We start from the raw sequence: 18137 nt of genomic DNA on the forward strand, positions 1-18137 counted from the left end.
GTTTTGTGGGTCCGATTTTAGCCTAAGGAATGTTTTTTGTGCAAAACAAATGCTTGCAATGGATTCAGCATCATGAAAAACCCCTAGTTTGACCCCTCACATGCTACTTAAAGCAGATTTATTTTTTGTATTTTTATCCTGTATAGTAAATTAATGGGACACAAACACAAATCAGTTTTTTTATGAGGTTTCCCCCAGGAGTTGAATTTCAACCTTTTAGTACATATTATTACACACCTTTAGAAACACATTGGTGAAGAAATTTCTTGGTAACGATTTACTTCGCAGATTGGTCAAATATCTTATAAAATCCCCTCACTATTAACACATGGGAAACCAAGGTTTCTAACATTTCTAGCTGTTGCTGCTGCCGTCATTCACTTACGCTTTAATTTTGAAGAGCCTCGGAAGCTTTGTGCGTGTGCACGTGAGTGTCCACTGACGATTGAGGAGGATAATCCATTTGTTTACAAACGCTCGCGAAACTAAAATCCAAACCGGGGCCGACCATCGCGGTAAAGTGTCGCCGTGAAAACAGGCAGATCTCTGCTTCCCTGGCGTTCTTTGCACCTTATTCATAGATAAAGCCCTTTTCATGTTTCAGCATAGAATAGAAATCAATGAAGCGTGCCATTTTGTTTCTCTGCGAGCCACATTATGACGTATGGACCAAGGTCTTTCACAAGGTACACAGGATGCATGCAGCTGCATGTAACCAAGTTAACCCTTTGTCGTTGAGGGACGAGACAACTGAGTTTTGGCACAGCGACCTCCAGTGGCCGTATCTCGTTTACTTTGGCCCCCAAGTTGTTAAAGTGATATCTATCTTGACATTCTAAAATTAAACGTAGAGCTTCATGGAAGAACACTTCTCACCATGTGAAAAAAAAGAAAAGAAAAAAAGGTTTCCACAATTTTATGTTCTCCTAAAATGGCTTGCCAGCATCCTTGTTAACATGGTTTGTTAACACCAATGAACACTGATAGCAGGGCTTAAAGGGAGGCACGCTGACACCGCTAACAAGCTGTTTTCCACTTTTAGCCAAAGTGCAAATACAGATGCGAAACTGTGACACGGTCCTCGGCGGAGACTTGTAGGCTACAACATAAAAATTCAAAATGTCAAGGTATCCTTTTTTTTATGTTTTTTTTTTTTTTTTAAAGACAGCGTGATCTGTGGCTGTGTTCATGACCTAGTTCTCTATAGACGCTATAGGAACACATGAGAGGCCATTTTCCAGGGGAGAGAGAGAGAAGAAAAAAAAACATGTGTCTTCAGCCAACAGCTGTCATCTCAATCCAGTGTTGTTGATTCTGTCTTCAAGCTCCATAGAAACTACCTGTCCCAAGCTGTTGAAGCGCTGGCAAGGGGTACTGCCATTGAGCAATGCTTTCACAGCGCTCTCATAACACTGAATGAGTAATGTCTTTCCAGAGTTGCTTCACATTAATGTATTTGCAGTGCACTGTTATCATGTACACTAGAGTGGTCCCAAAAAGCCCCCCCCCCCTGTACTTCCAAGAAAGTGGCCCTACTTCAAACCAATGCTCGCGTAAACGGCTCCTCTCTCAAGGCTAAACCACTTCAATGGCTTTATACGGCTTGGCAGATGGACAAAAGTCACTGGATAATGAAGAAGGTATTGTCTCGCCGGGGGATCCCTTCAACTCTTGAACTCGCTATAGCGCATTCGACTGTACCGTGCGCGGCCTTGTGTGCAAAGCCAAATGATACGGACTTTGTAGTCTGAAGAGGAAACCATTGTCAATTTGGCGGTCATACTGGGTTTTAGAGAACAGGAGAGGCAGAGAGTAAAAGGTCACGTTTGGCGATTCAAGACCTATGTTTTATTAGCCTCTCTAAACAGGGTTTCAAAAGACTAGAGCAAAAACACTGAGGCAAAGTAGTATTATAGTATAGCAATCCCACCATATTGTGAGTATAATGTTGTTGTTTTTTCCATGACTTTTTTTTTATAAAAGCACTTAGCATCCGTACTGTCTGTGGGGAGAGCTTCCGCTGCTTGTCGATCGGCTGTTTTCAGCAAAAGCTTTCTCCACAATAACAGAAAACCGAAAATACACGGGTTACATGTGGTTAACCTGGAAATAGTGGTTATTTTGTCTCTGCTCAGCACAGGATGCTGCAGTGTGTGTGTGTGTGTGTGTGTGTGTGTGTGTGTGTGTGTGTGTGTGTGTGTGTGTGTGTGTGTGTGTGTGTATAACATGCGGCGATGGGCCGAGCAATCTGTAGTGGCATTGTAAATAATACGACGTTGCTGTGCTGGCGGGAAGAGTTGGGGATTAATGTAATCCCCAAAATGAACTGTGGGAGGTAACAGCAGCAATACACTAGGGATGGGACGATATTATCGCTTATCGTGATAAAAAAAAACACTCACGATAATCGTATTGTGGAGATTTAATTTATCGTGATATCGTCCTCCGTCATGCACTGGGATCAATTCACCTTTTATTTGCCGAGCTGCATATCCAGTACAACGTAAACCCTCTATAATTGGTGAAAGGTACTTATAATATACGTACTTGATACAGTCTTTTTTCACTCTATCAAATGTAAAAAAAATAGCCGATCTACAAGCTCGCAACGTTGCGACACGTTGAGAGCTTGTAGATCTGCTATTTTTTGGCAAATGTTCCGCCCCAAGTTAATGGATTTTGATTATCGCGATAGTATCATAAATCGCGATTTCTTTTGTCATAATAATCGTGATATGAAATTTTCACATCGTCCCATCCCTACAATACACACACGCTTACTCAATGGAGTTACTTCGATATACCCAGGAGGGGTGTAGTGCTATAAGAGCGCAGGGGCGTCACACCAAATTCTGGGCCCTGGGTACAAGGATTCAATGCGGGCCCCCCAAGAATGTTAACTATTGAAAAATAGCAGATATACAAGCTCACAGCGCGGCACCGAGTGCCGCGCTGTGAGCTTGTATATCTGCTATTTTTGAAAAATCGTGAAAATGTGTGCAAGAAACCTATGTCAAGGACTCCCAAGATGATATGTATTTGGCCACGGACCCCGATCTCAAAATATTTAGTTCCAGGGACCCCCAGAAGCAAAATTTGAGTTAGAAATTTCCGTTTAAAAAATACATATATTCAAAGATTTTCACTACTTTTCAAAAATAGCAGATCTACAAGCTCGCAGCGCGGCACTCGGTGCCGCGCTGTGAGCTTGTATATCTGCTATTTTTCAATAGATAAAGTTATTAGGGCCCCTCCACCTTGGGCCCCAGTAACTCAGTCCCACTTTCCTACCCCTTGTGACGCCCCTGGCTATAAGAGCGCATGCACCCCCCCCCCCCCCCCCCCCCCCCTCAAAATAAATGTATTACCATAACTTTTCTCAGTGGGCCAAGTGAAATTAATGAAGAACTATGTACTGGTATGTACATTCCTATTAATATCATCCTGAGGCCCTATTTCCTTTGACTAATAATAAATATTCTTACTGAATAGTCTAATCTGCCAGGAAGTATAAGATAACACTACAGGAAACACCTTATTACCAAAATGTTTAAAGTGACACCTGATGAATTGAGTACAGTGTACCACAATGGAAACAAGCCCCCTCCCTGGGGCATTTTGTTTCATTATTCTTTCAGCATAACCTTTGACTCTACTATCCGTTACTGTTCAACAGTCGTGTTAATAAAGCATTTAGGCCTGGGAGATTGTAATCGTGCTTACTGGGTTGTTTTGCAGCACGGAACCTTTGTCACTGTATATGACAGGGTTCCCCAATAGAAATCTCGTATCTCCAAATGTGTACGTTCTTTCGCAAATCATACGAGGCCGTCGCACAAAAGTAGTGAAAACAGCAGATCTACAAGCACACAACGCCTCGCACCGCTAGGCGTTGTGTGCTTGTAGATCGGCTGTTTTCACTAGTTTAAATCATTTTTAAAATGATAAATTCAAAACGAACGGTTTTGGACATACAAGATTTTCACCCGACAACGACGAAAACTGTCGCTGGAGTAGCGGGAACGCCGCCGTCGCCCCCTGCAATTTATTTATTTATTTATTTGTCAGGGACAGAGCACATTAATCAACATATCAGTTTTCACATCCATGTAAATGAGCCAGATTTAGCCATGAGCTAATTTTCATCTGTAGTCCCTGGGCAGGCTGTACAAAAGTGAAGGTATGGCTATCCATACAAAACAATCAATACATACAGTACAATACAATACAGTACAGTACAAAACATTACAATAAAACCTTAAGGGGACAACTTCCTATTAAGCAAGTTAGTGATAGATGGAGCAGTAGTTACCCATAAATGTAGGTTTGACTTGCTTTAAGCCACCTCTAACGGTTGAAGCCGATAATAGTAAAAAAGTAGTAAATAGTAATAGTAAATAGTAAGTAAAATAGTAAATAGTAAATTGTAAAGGGGACTAACACTAGCCAATTATGAGTAACTCCAGTGACCGATGGAGCGGATAATTACTCATGATTACAAATTTGATTTGATTTAAGCCACCTCTTAAGGTTAGACTTGAAGGTCTAATGTTGTGGCCCTCGGCTTGGTACCCTAGACATAATTCGGCCCTTGGGGAAAACTAATTGGGGAACCCTGCTGTAGGAGTTTCAGCCATTAAAATGCATTGGCAGAATCCGCCCTCATACGGCATAGATAGAATAATGCATCGTGACCGTGCACTTAAATGGTTAACCATCTGGAAATACACATTAACATTAATCCAACACAACGCTACACAAGTCTATGAGCCTATAGTATATGACATATATGAAAAAGTTTATTCTGCAACACAGTTTTATACAATGCCATATGTAGCAGGGGGTCCGTGCTTCATCTCTCTCTTAGCTAAGGGGTCCTGAAAAAAAACCCATTGCAGACTCCTGTGCTATACAAATAAAATTGCCTTTCACACTGAATTGAGTCACCTGTCACCTTGAGTGATGAAACAACGAAGGTAAAAATGTCTTACTTAAAGAAAAAAGAAAGGAGGAAAATCTGGTCTTGACTTGGCAGACTAGCACAGCGTGGGTTGGCAAATCTCCAAAGGGAGATGAAAATAACCTCAGGGCATTTCTTTTCCCCCAACTACCTTCACATTAAAGCTACGCTGTATACATTTTTTAAAATGTATAAACATTTATTTTGTACAATCTGTATGGTAGACTATCTCTCGAGCAGTGGTTCTAAAACTTGAAAATGAAGGACCCCCCACCCCTTAAAGGTAGGGTGAGTGATATTCCTTTGGCGTCTGGCATTTCATTTTAAAGAACAAAGTGACTATCCTATTTCTGCATCTGTGACTCCAAAGGTTTAGAATAAGTCTCACATAACTACCGGTATATAATATCCTGATAGTAATCATTAAGAGTGTTCGTTCAGTGCTTTAATAAAGAAAGAAAATGCATCTTCATACTAGGGCATTCACGAATAGTGATTTTTAGTATTCGAATTATTCAACCTCAAAGTATTTGAAAAGTCGAATATTCGACAGGACTGGCCAAACTGTCAAATATTAAGTACAAGAGGCGAACATTGTGAAAATAGCCGATCTACATGCTCACAACGCCTTGTGTTGCGAGGCGTTGTGAGCATGTAGATCTGCTATTTTCACAATATTTATCTGCGGAACCGAGTCACATTAAATCTAATACCTACAGTTCCAAGTGCTTGTCAGGGTGGTCCCCAGTTCAAATACGGTATGTTTATTTTGGGGGTCACGGCCTAAAACGTTTTGAGAACCCCTGGTATAAAGCATTAAAACATTCTTCCACCAGGGCCATTGACAACTCATTCTTATGACTTCCTATCTAGCCAAGCTTTATAAACTATATATATTTTTAAAGAGAAAACTATAAAAAATAAAAATAAAAAAAAGATCTCAATAAACTTGTTTTTGTTTGTTTTATTCACCTAGAAAAGTGCTAGCCTATTATAAAATGGATGAATTATTAAAAGGTTAGTCATGGAGGCCCTGAAGAGGTAACCTTCTAACCCAGGCCAGGAGGACCTCTCCTCTCCCTCTCTCATCCAGTGATGTGTCCTTGTGCGCTGTAATGATAATTAACTCTCATCTGACCATGTTAGATCATAACACATGTGTGGGCTTGTTGAAACAAAAACTATAAAAATGGAGGGCTGCTAAGCAGGGAGGGTTCCCCAGCATATTGCACCTGAGGGGAGCCTTTATGTGGGTCTCAGGCACCGACACGTACGCAGCTCCCGCCCGAAGCCATTTCCCTTTACCGCACGAAGATCACTCTAGTCTTGCGTCTGTGCACGAACCTCACAGACACCCCCCCACCACACACACACGCAGGGGCGTCACAAGGGGGGAAAAGTGGGGCTGAGTTACTAGAGCCCAAGGTGGAGGGGCCTTAGTTATTTTGTACTTTAGCTATTGGAAAATAGCAGATATACAAATATAAATAATATATATAAAAATATTGTAATATATTACAAATATGTACATTTGTAACTAAAATTTGTAAACAAAATATTTTGAGATGGGGGTCCGTGGCCAAATACATATCATTTTGGGGGGTCCTTCACATGAAAAAGTTTGAGCACCACTGACATAAAAACATTTGAAAAGGATCTGAAATATTCAAAGACTTGCACATATAGATCTTTCAAAAATAGCAGATCTACAAGCTCGCAGCGCGGCACTCGGTGCCGCGCTGTGAGCTTGTAGATCTGCTATTTTTCAATAGTTAAAGCACAAAGTAATGTGTACCAAGTCTAAATGGGTTAAACCCCCTCCCCCTATGAAGAACATTCATGGGGGGCCCGCAGTGAATCCTTGTACCCAGGGCCCAGGATTTGGTGCGACACCCCTGCACACACGCTTATAGGCTACAGTATGTATCCTTATGGTAATTAAACACCTGATAGGGTGGGAGTGTAGGAGGGGGCAAGTCTGAGCACAGGATCACCTGCAGGGCACCAAGGCAATTACCAGACCTTGACAACATGGGAAATTAGAGAGAGAGAGAGAGAGAGAGAGAGAGAGAGAGAGAGAGAGAGAGAGAGAGAGAGAGAAATGCAAGGGAACAATTAAAAGTGAGTAAGATGGTGCAGGGCAGTTAATAATTATATGAATAACTTTATGTCCCGTAGACCAAAGATCAGAGGAGAAGCGCAGTGACCAGATGTTTGGCAGTCTCTGGTTCAACTTGGATAAGCTCTTTTGATGCAACTTGGTTGCATCAAACACTAACTACCGTCTCTAGGGGGCGCCCCGGTAGCACAAGGTTGAAGTTCCTGCCACCACTGGAGAGACTAGGGGTTAAAAAAGTCAATCAAATAAAAAAAATAAAAAAAAAAAATCCAAATTAATAGTACTAGAAGCTGGGCCGCCCTTCGGGCGGCCCAGCGTCTAGTCGGCGACCTGGCCAACTCGGAACAATGTAAATAGGGAATGAATGCCCCGCCCTTTAATGCAAACCCCATTATACCTGTTTTCATAGGACCCGTTTTGACCATTTTGTCTACCTGTGTCCATTTATGCCCATATATGGAGATATCTGTATCTGTCTGTCTGTCGGTGTCCATTTTATGTCCATATATGGAGATCACTGTAGTTATAGTTCTGGGTCCATTTTATGCCCATATATGCCCATATATGGAGATATCTGTCTATCTGCGTCCATTTTATGCCCATATATGGAGATCTCTGTATCTGTCTGTCTGTGTCCCTTTTATGCCCGTATGGAGATCTTTGTGATTCTGCATCCATTGTATGCCCATATATGCCATATATGGAGATATATGTTTATCTGCGTCCATTTTATGCCCATATATGAGATTTCTGTCGCTTTTTCAAACAGATGGTCAAAATGGGTCCTATGACAACAGGTATAATGGGGTTTGCATTAAAGGGGGAACCGGCACTGTGTCTGCAACACAGTCGGAGGCACAGACAGATACAGAGATCTCCATAATGGGAATAAAGGGACACAGACAAACAGATGGAGGAGGAGACAAACTTAATGCAAACCCCATTATACCTGTTGTCATAGGACCCGTTTTGACCATCTGTTTGCCTGTGTCCATTTATGCCCATATATGGAGATATCTGTATATGTCTGTCTGCGTCCACTTTATGCCCATATATGGAGATCTTTGACCATCTGTTTGCCTGTGTCCATTTATGCCCATATATGGAGATATCTGTATTTGTCTGTCTGCATCCATTTTATGCCCATATATGGAGATCTATGCAGACACAGTGCCAGTTCCAGAAAATCCTGATGTCAGACATCAGAATCCGAACCTTTCGTGCTGGTTCCAGAAAATCGTGTATCGGGTCGGGTCGAGGCCGAGCACTGCACTACCTGCTGCGGTGGGGAACGCACGTGCCGAATTTGAAATAGGGAATGAATGCCCCACCCTTTAATGCAAACCCCATGAATGCCCCAGCCTTTAATGCAAACCCCAATATACCTGTTGTCATAGGACCCGTTTTGACCATCTGTTTGTCTTTGTCCACTTATGCCCATATATGAAGATCTCTGCACACACAGTACCGGTTGCGGAAAACTCTGATGTCAGACTTTATGCCCATATCTGGAGAACGCGCGTGCCGGTGGGAAGAAGGGTTCTCGAGATACGCGGATTACATACATACATACACATTCACAGAGATTTTGTGTTGACTCATGTGGCGTACGTGATGTCAGAGCCTTTTATGAAGTGATGTCACAATGACTCAGCGCTTGCGCCGATTTCCTCCGGAACAGCCTGATGTCAACAATCAGCTCCGCATAAGGAGATTCCGAACGTTTCGCGCCGGTTTCGGAAAACCGCGAGTCGGGTCGGGTCGAGGCCCGGCACTGCACTCCGCGCGGCGGCGGGGAACGCGCGTGCCGAATCTGAAGCCGGTGGGACGAACGGTTCTCGAGATACACGGATTACAAACAAACAGACAGAGATTTGTCGCATTTATAGATAGATTATTATTTTGTATTTGGCTGCAGATCCCCGTCTGAAAATCAATTTTTCCCGGGATACCCTATAGAAGATTTGTGGAAAACATTGGGGGCAGGGGCGTCATTGGGGGGGGGGAAAGTGGGGCTGAGTTACTAGGGCCCAAGGTGGAGCCGTGGAGGGGCCTTATACTTTAACTATTGAAAAATAGCAGATATACAAGCTCACAGTGCGTCACAGAGTGCCGCGCTGCGAGCTTGTAGATCTGCTTTTTTTTTAAGTTGTGAAAATGTGCGGAAATCTTTTTTTAAAGGAATTATATGTAACTTTAAGACTATTAAAATATATGTGTGTATATATATATATATATATATATATATATATATATATATATATATATATATATATATGTATACATTTTTAGCAGCCATTTCCCTTCATCAGTAACTATATTATTGTGCTGGGGTGTTTCCTTGCAGAAAGACACATCCCCTGGCTGTATTTATGTTCTGTTCCACTCTTTATGTTGACATTAAATGTCAACAGAAACAGTGGAGGGACGTTTTTGTCAGGGGGAGCTCAGCCAGAGCTCTTAATTGCTCCCTTTGAGGGGTTGTACACTAAGGTAATTGATTGGGCCATAAAAGTGTCAAGTCCTCGTTAGTGATCTCTCTAATCAATGAAAGCATCAAAGACAACTACCTGTTCGATGCCTGTCATAGAGGGGAGGGGGAGGGGGGAATGTTTTTGTGTACACGCAAGCTTGCATATTTTTCCTTTAAGCAAACATTTGTAACTCAAATTTTGCTTCTGGGGGGTCCCTGGAACTAAATATTTCGAGATGGGGGTCTGTGGCCAAATACATATAATTTTGGGGGTTGTTCACATGAAAAGGTTTGAGCGCCACTGACATAGAAACATATGTTTTTCAAAAAAGACCTTTGAAAATAGAAGGATTTGAAATATTCAAAGACTTGCACAAATGTTTGATTTTTCAAAAATAGCATATCTACAAGCTCGCAGCTTGTAGCTTGAGCCTGTATATCTGCTATTTTTCAATAGTTAAAGCACAAAATAACAATATAATTCAAGGGGGGCCCGCAGTGAATCCTTGTACCCAGGGCCCAGAATTTGGTGCGACACCCCATGGTTGGGGGCCGGCCCGCTGCTTTAGTGGATGGATGCCCCTGATGAAAAGCCACTAGTGAGCGTGTTTGCCGCGGCCTCCGCTAACAAGCTATCATTCCCCCCACTCGCCTCATCTTCCCTTTGAATCAACAGCCAGATTGCACTGTTTCATCTTTCATGAGAACAAAGGGATGGAGAGCGTCCAGGACTGACAGTCGCGTCAAGGCCCAAAAATAGCTACAGCAAGGCCTGATTTATACTTAGTTCTGCGCTAGTGCCTCGACCCTCACACAGCAAAACAGACGATCTACAAGCTCATATACATATCGCGTTGCACCACCTTGCGAGCTTGTAGATCTAACATTTGCAGTGCGAGGCTTGATGTGCGACTACCTACGCCTGATTTGTGATGAGTATAATAAATCAGGCTTAATTGTCACTGTAAAATAATGCTGACACAAGCGTCGCATGGGTCAGATGTTTTGCAACGAGCACGGGGCAGATAATGAGGAGAGATAAATGGGGAAACATTATGTATGCTCCTTCTGCATCCGGGGGGGGGGGAGGGGGGGTCTAATGCAGTGTTTCTCAAATGGGGGTACGTGTACCCCTAGGGGTAAGCGGAGGTACTGCAGGGGGTATGTGAGAAAAACTAGAAAATGGTAATATGTATTTTACTGTTATGGTTAATGATAAAACAGTGATAGAGTTTGTGTGAACCTGCTCATCTGTACATTTCTAAACCAACAACGAAATATAACAAAAAAATAAATGAGGGCCTCTCCAACTCTTTTTCCCGGGCTGAATCAGGGGCCCAGCACGTCCCTGGATAGTGGATTGATATAGCGCTCTGAAGTGCGAAGCATGGGGTTCACTTGTGAGTGAACACTACAGACATGGACACAATCTATCTTTTTTTGTGTGTGTGTACCAGTGGTGGAAAAAGTACTCAATTTGATTGATCAAGTAAAAGTATCGTTACTGCAGTATAGAAATACTCTAAGTAAAAGTCCGGAATTCAAAAATAAGTACCAAAAGTGAAAATAGCAGATCTACAAGCTCACAAATGACACGATGCTACACATTGTGAGATCTGCTATTTTCAAACAGCCTAGGTATAAAATAGGGCAAAAGTGATGTATATTATACTGTATATCTGCAAAGTAACTAGTAACTAAAGTCTTCAAATGATTGTAGTGGAGTAAAAGTACAATATTTGGGTCCAAGATGTAGAGGGGTAGAAGTAAAAGTATTGGCAATTGGAAAGTACAAATACCTCAAAAGTGTACTTAGTTACTTTATACCTTTGAAGCTCACACGTGCTAACCAAACCTTCCCTGGATAAATAGTTCAAAAGTTCAAAAGAAAAAGGAAAAGTGTTGAAAGGTTGATTGACTGGATTCATACATCACCGCGTAATGACACAACGGCACGAGCCAGAGGTTTGCAGTGTACCCAATCACAGGCAGGGGGCTGAACCTTTTCCCACGTCTTTTATATTGTTTTTCAACCAAATATTGCTTTGTGAGAAGGGGAACATCTGAGTGATTTCTCACACAATAATAGCAATGCTGAAGCTTGATAGGCAGAAAGTTCCACGCTCCAATCCAACTGCAAGTGGAAATAATGAGGATGTTCTGCCCGCCCTAAATATCCAAGACTAGTTGATTGGGGGAGTTTAAATTGCAAGCATCAGCCCTCGTTGTTCCCAGGCCCTTTTGGCCAAGACAGAGAATGCCAAAGTTGAGCTCTTTTCTCAGACAGAGGAGAGTTCAGTGGCGCACACTACCTGCACAAAAGTATGCAGATAAATCAAAGTAAAAAAGACAGCATTATGAGGATTTTGAAGAGGATTCTTCTTCTTTCGTGTATCATCGTTCTTGTTGATTGGTTGGCGACATTTCATTTCACAAGATTTCTTGAAAAAGTGTTAAACATTTTTGGTAAAACGAATTCTTAACGGAAAACCATTTATGGTATCATCATGACCATAATGAAATGAATCCTATATTAAATTTGTCTTACAGATGAATGGTGGACGTCACTATATTCTGTCAGACAGCTTGCTGGTGTCACTCATGATATCCAGTGTTGGGAAAGTTCACTTTCAACTAGTTCAAGTTCAAGTTCAAAACGTCTAAAATGAACTAGTTCATTTCATAGTTAATAATTCTACATTTTGAACAAAAGTTCATGGTTCCTCAAAATGAACTAACTTAGTTCTTTTTAGTTATTTTTTTAACCATAATATTTGTAGGCTATACTTTTGGATATTCAAATGTATTTCTTTTTCGACGTTGCTGCAAGCTATTATTTGTCAAAATGATTGACACAGCCCATATAGAACCAAACACAGCAATTATTTCATCCAACTTAACATTGAGGTGCCCACAATATTTAGGTGCCCAGTGCCCAGTCTCACCCTTATTGTGAAGGCAGATGTTTCTAACCGTCCGCCTTACTTAAAATAGCTGATTTACAAGCTCACTTTGTCTCATGGCTGCGACGCGTTGTGAGCTTGCAGATCAGCTATTTCGGCATGCAACACAGGTCATATGACAAAGTATAGTCAGGCTTTACTTGGGTGAGAGACAACGTAACGAGGAGGAGACTCAGCGCTTCATGTAAAGAGAAGCACACATGCTGCAGACAGCACCGCTCATGCGCTCACATATCAACGTCCGCGAGCCTGCACCTGGGTGCTATTGGAGCATGTGAATCAGATGCAAAGAGAGACGAGAGGACAGGCGACCGCGGACCGCCGCACGAACAGGCAGAACGAGCCAACGAACGCTGTTCGTCGGCACAGACGTCAGAATGAACGCGTTCGACAATAATGTTCATCAAACGGAAACAAAGAGCGTTCAGTTCACGTTCGCCCAAAATATGAACGTGTTCATGAACGATCGTTCATTGAACACACCCTGGCAACACCCTGGCATCGCTCTGCGATATCAAAAGCTCACGGATCGACTTCAAACTCGCTGTGCGTATCACCGAGGAACCAAGGGAGTGTGAAGTCGGTCATATAGGGCAGTTGTCAAAAACCACCAATCCGACAGATTTGCCCATGTATGGGCATACACTGATGAAGACATCGGGGATCTCCATATGGCATGAAAGGGACAAGGACAGAAATGCATATCCAAGGCAGGAATTTCAGGGAGGCCGTGAAGGCCATGGCCATCGTTGCCGCTCAGTTTGGCCTTGTGCCACTCATAAAAATGGCATGTCCTGAGGCCACAGTGGCCTTAATGCCCCAGCTGACTGTACCACTTTCTCCTCTGTCTCGTTCTTAATCTTGTCAATATGTAGACACCAGTGTCTTTTGTTGAGATTCTTAATTTGTAACTCCCCCTGATTGGTGCAGGAATGAGCATGGATTGGATTGTAAATAGGACCATTTATTTATTTCACTGCAGATAGTCTACATACATTTGGCCTTTGTGCCCTCAAAAAATGGACAACACCAAGGCCAAGTGGCCTTGCCCCTAAAATTCCAGCCCTGTGCATATCACAATGCACAGGGACGATGACCTTACAAGTCATTATAGAATGCTTTATAATATGATGTGATTATTGTTATAAAGCATTATACTTATACAGTGTTATAAGCAGATTCTAATGCATTATAAATATGTTTATAATGCACTATAGACATGGGATGCATACTGCATAGTGAGTGTTTGTTTGTTTACAAACATACTGATTTGGTCTTGTCACGCTTCAAACAGGCCTTCGGAAAGGGCTAATGATTTTTGTAAAATGGATGGTATTTTCAAAGAAACTTTGAGCAAGCACCATTTACTATTAAACCAGCCAAGTAAAACAATGCATTCTTTTTAATGCCTTTTTATTAAATTGTCTTGATCGAGTACTTTAACCCATTTAGGCATACGATTATTGAATGCTTTAACTGTTGAAAAATAGCAGATATACAAGCTCACTAGGTGCCACGCTGCGAGCTTGTAGATCTGTATTTTAGAAAAAGTCGTGAAATTTTGGGCAAATCTTTGAATATATGTATTTTCAAAGCGAACGTCTGTAACTCAAATGTTGCTTCTGGGGGGGTCCCTGGAACTAAATGTTTTGAGATGCGGGTCCGTGGCCAAATACATATCATTTTGAGGGTCCTTCATATGAAAAGGTTTGAGAACCACTGACATAGTATAGTCTCTCAAGAACAGACCAACTGAGCTCCAGCTTAGTGAAAATGACCTTTTCTTTGACGATGGCTGGCCAGATTGCGACATAGAAACATAGGTTTTTCAAAAAGTCTTAGAAGGATTCAAAAGACACTTATAGAATCGGGTCAAAATTGAGATTTTCACGATTTAAAAAAAATAGCAGATCTACAAGCTCGCAGCGCGGCACTCGGTGCCACGCTGTGAGCTTGTATATCTGCTATTTTCTCAATAGTTAAAGCATAAAATAACGATACACAATAATGTGTACCCGTTCTAAATGGGATAAATTGTCTTGATCGAGTACTTTAATCAATCCACTGAATGTCAGACTGGCAATTATAGGAGATGTCTGAGCGTATGCGGGTTGTGGACCATGGCTTGGGGGGGTTCATGGAAGGGATAATGCTTGTTCGCGCTCACAGATGTGGGTCTGCCACTGCCTGCCAAATATGCTGCGTACGTCAACATGCATTTTCACCAATCAATAATGACCCTTTGTCCTCAATAAGTATAATGTGCGAGAGCGGGAGGGAGGCCTGACATTTTACCCCACTCCCTACCGATCTGGGGGCTTTTCTCTTTTTTACTGTGGTTACTGTGACAAAAACATGATTGATTTGACTGTGGCCGCGGTGGCTTTCCTGAAACAAAAGAAGCGAGGCAGTGAAAATCTGAAGACTGGCAGAAATGCTGAGTCAGTGTCCAAAGAGCGTGCCGTGCACTGTCGTGCTAGATGGGTATGCTTTGGTTTCAAATCGTCGTTGTCGGGTGAAAACCTTGTATGTCCATAACCGTTTGTTTTGCATTTATCTTTTTTAAATGATTTAACTAGTTAAAACAGCCGATCTACAAGCACACAACGCCTCGCACCGCGAGGCGTTGTGTGCTTGTAGATCTGCTGTTTTCACTACTTTTGTGCGACGGCCTTGTATGATGAAGCAGGGCTTTACTTTGCGATAGTACGTACAAATTTGAAACTTGGAGATACGAGGTTTTCACCCGACAACGACGAAATGTTGATGACCCTGCACCAAATTGCAGTCCCCCGATGGTTAACCAGTTTCAACCTGGTGTCTCTATTTTCATCATAGGCAAAACATGTCCAAAGATGTTCAGAAATAAAAGAAAGGCAAAAACAATAATAATGCTACAATCTGCAAGCTCAGCACATCATGGTGGGATGCATCGTGAGCTTGTTGTTCTGCCATTTTTGCTATTATACAGTAGATGTTAAACAGACATTCACAGGGCAACACCATACAAGGAAATACACATTTGACCCTAGGGCAGGGGTCTTCAACGTTTTCAGGCCAAGGACCCCTTAGTTGAGAGAGAGAGATGAAGCAGGGACCCCCGCAACATTTTTTTATAGATTCCATATAGTCCCATTCCATATTTTCATAGATTCATTGTTTGACAGCACAATCATCATTGCATTTTGGATTCATATCAATTTGTTTTCAGATATTTAACCACTTGAACCGTGAATAATTAATAAAGTTGACCTTTCACTCTGTACTTACTTGGGCTGCTCATTTTCCCCTCTAAAACCTCTTTGCTGAAAATAGCTGATCTACAAGCTCATAACGCCTCGCAGCGCAAGGCGTTGTGAGCTTGTAGATCTGCAATTGTTCGCTAAAGTTTTCAAAATATGGAAGCTATAGGGTTCAAGTGGTTAACATAACAAAGGAGACAAAAGAGTTTCTATCAAACAAAGATTTGGAGGACCCCCTGTAGTAACTCTGAGGACCCCTAGGGGTCCCGGACCCCCTGTTGAAGACCCTTGACATAGACACAGAGGCTGTAAAGCCTCGAAGGACAACTTTCCGTGACAAGCGTTTTCCGGGAAAAAAAAGAAACTCACCGTTTGCCTGGCTGTCCTGGCTCGCGGCCGCGGCCTCCATGTCCACCTTGTGCGCGCACCTCCCCAGGCCCTGGATGAGCTGCTGCAGGGGCAGCTCGGCGTTGGCGCTGGGGTAGCAGCGGAAGCCCGTGGAGCAGCGGGGCGTGTAGACCCCGCACAGCTCCCCCTCCAGCCGGGCGCACACCGGGCAGCAGCCGCAGCCGGGCTCCCGCACGATCTCCGTGCACACGGACGTCACCTTGGGACAGGCGGCCAGGCGCTCGGCCGTGCAGCTCGGGCACCGGAAGACCAGGTCCCCGTGCAGGGCCCCGGGCAGGGCGAGGTACGCAAACAGCAGCCCGCGGGCGAAGTGTAGGAGCATTCTGGCGGCAGTTTCAGTTTGTTACAGTGGCTAGCAGGAATGATGATGACCCATTGAGGATGACAGTGTGTTTGAGTGTGTGTGTGTGTGTGTGTCTTTGTGTGTGTGCTGTTAGGATCCTCTACCAGTCAGTGGCCTGTGTGGGTAAACAGGTAAGAGCTTCCGATCAATGTTACAGAGCCCTCCTATCTGCTGTCATGTCACTGGCTCACTGCATGGAGGTTCAAAACACTAAACGCCTTTGACTCTCAAATATTATGACATAACCAGTGACCTCTCTCTCTCTCTGCGTGTGTGCGTGTGTGTGTATTTGAATAGTGCCTATATATGCCTACAATCTCAATAGATTTGCCACGGACAAGACCAAGGCTTTGCCACGGACACATGTGTCCGTGTACGGACATGTTGATGACCCCCTCCTGTCAATTACAACTGCTGACTTACGCATTAAGCCCCCCTCGGACTTCTAAGTAAGTAGCCATGGGAACCATCAGTTCCCGAGCCATGTGTGGCCCAGAGGTCATGAGTCTAGATATCTCCTGTTTCTGAAGCTAGCATGAGGCAGCTTGATGTACAGTAAAAAATAAAAGTTGTGAAAACTAAAAATGTTAAGGCAACAAACTTCAGAAAACTTTTAAGTTAGACAATCAAACATAAAACTTTAAGTTTTGCTTAAATTGGTTTAGTTGGTTTATCTTAACATTTTAAGTTGCCTCAGCTTTTATAATTTTTGCTTAACTTAAAATTCTAAGTTGGCCTAAACTTAAAAGTTTTCTGAAGTTTGTTGCCTTAAAATGTTGAGTTTTCCCAACTTTTTATTTTTTACAGTTCAGTACAACCCCTGGACATGACGCTATAGCTTGTCTGACCCCCAATCCAAGCAGGGAGCCATTGTGTGCCATTTATTTTATTGCGACCGTAGGTCGCACTTACTACAGAAAGCTGCTCGAGGTGTCCGTCTGTCCGTCCGTCCGTCCGTCACACACGTCACACGTCACACTTTTGCCCTGCTCATATCTCCGCAACCGTTGCCCCGATCCATGCCAGATTTTGCACACACACTCCTTACCTGCCAAACTACAACCTCCAAGGACCCCCGGAGCTCCAGGGACCCCCAGCTCCCTCGGGGACCCCCAAGTGTAAAAAATGAGCACATGTGCAAAAATTACCAAATGACCACCCCAACGGGGCTGCTCACGGGGCATTCCCGGGGACCACCCACTCCTGGTGCTCCAGAACGGATGCAAAAGTGGTGGCGCCCCCAGTGGAGGACCCCCTGCCACTGCAGCTCACATAAAATGCCGTAACTCGGGCTAGGAGCGACCGGGAGAGCCGGGGCCGGTACCTATTCGTCCGCCTTGGCGGCGCGGAGACCCCACCCCTCATTTCTCACATGGCCCTCTAGCGCCACCATGAGGCCGATTCAGATTTAGCCCTAAAATCACGAAAATCACTACACAGTATGTCTACACTCATGTCATCAACATGCTCAGGAAGATTTTGGAAAAACAAATTTTTGCTCTATTTGTGGAGATAAGTGACCTACGGTCGCTTATCTCCCGATTAGGGAGTCTTACTGGTAGTATTTGGTATGACTCGGCCGGTGATTGAACCCTGACCTCCCAGTCTCAGGGTGGACACTCTAACCTC

General features: G+C 43.2%; 1 protein-coding gene across 1 annotated transcript in view; it reads right to left on the reverse strand.

Moving 5' to 3' along the window:
- igfbp2b (insulin-like growth factor binding protein 2b) overlaps positions 1–16689 on the reverse strand; it is a 58544-nt gene extending 41855 nt beyond the window's left edge. Inside the window, exon 1 of the mRNA XM_080753428.1 lies at positions 16127–16689. Within this exon, the coding sequence (XP_080609554.1) occupies positions 16127–16487 (361 nt within the window). The 5' untranslated portion in view covers positions 16488–16689. The remainder of the gene's footprint in view (positions 1–16126) is intronic.
- Between the last annotated feature and the right edge of the window lie 1448 nt (positions 16690–18137).

This window comes from Nannobrachium achirus (assembly GCF_963921795.1).
Source record: "Nannobrachium achirus genome assembly, chromosome: 22".
Lineage (NCBI taxonomy): Eukaryota > Metazoa > Chordata > Actinopteri > Myctophiformes > Myctophidae > Nannobrachium > Nannobrachium achirus.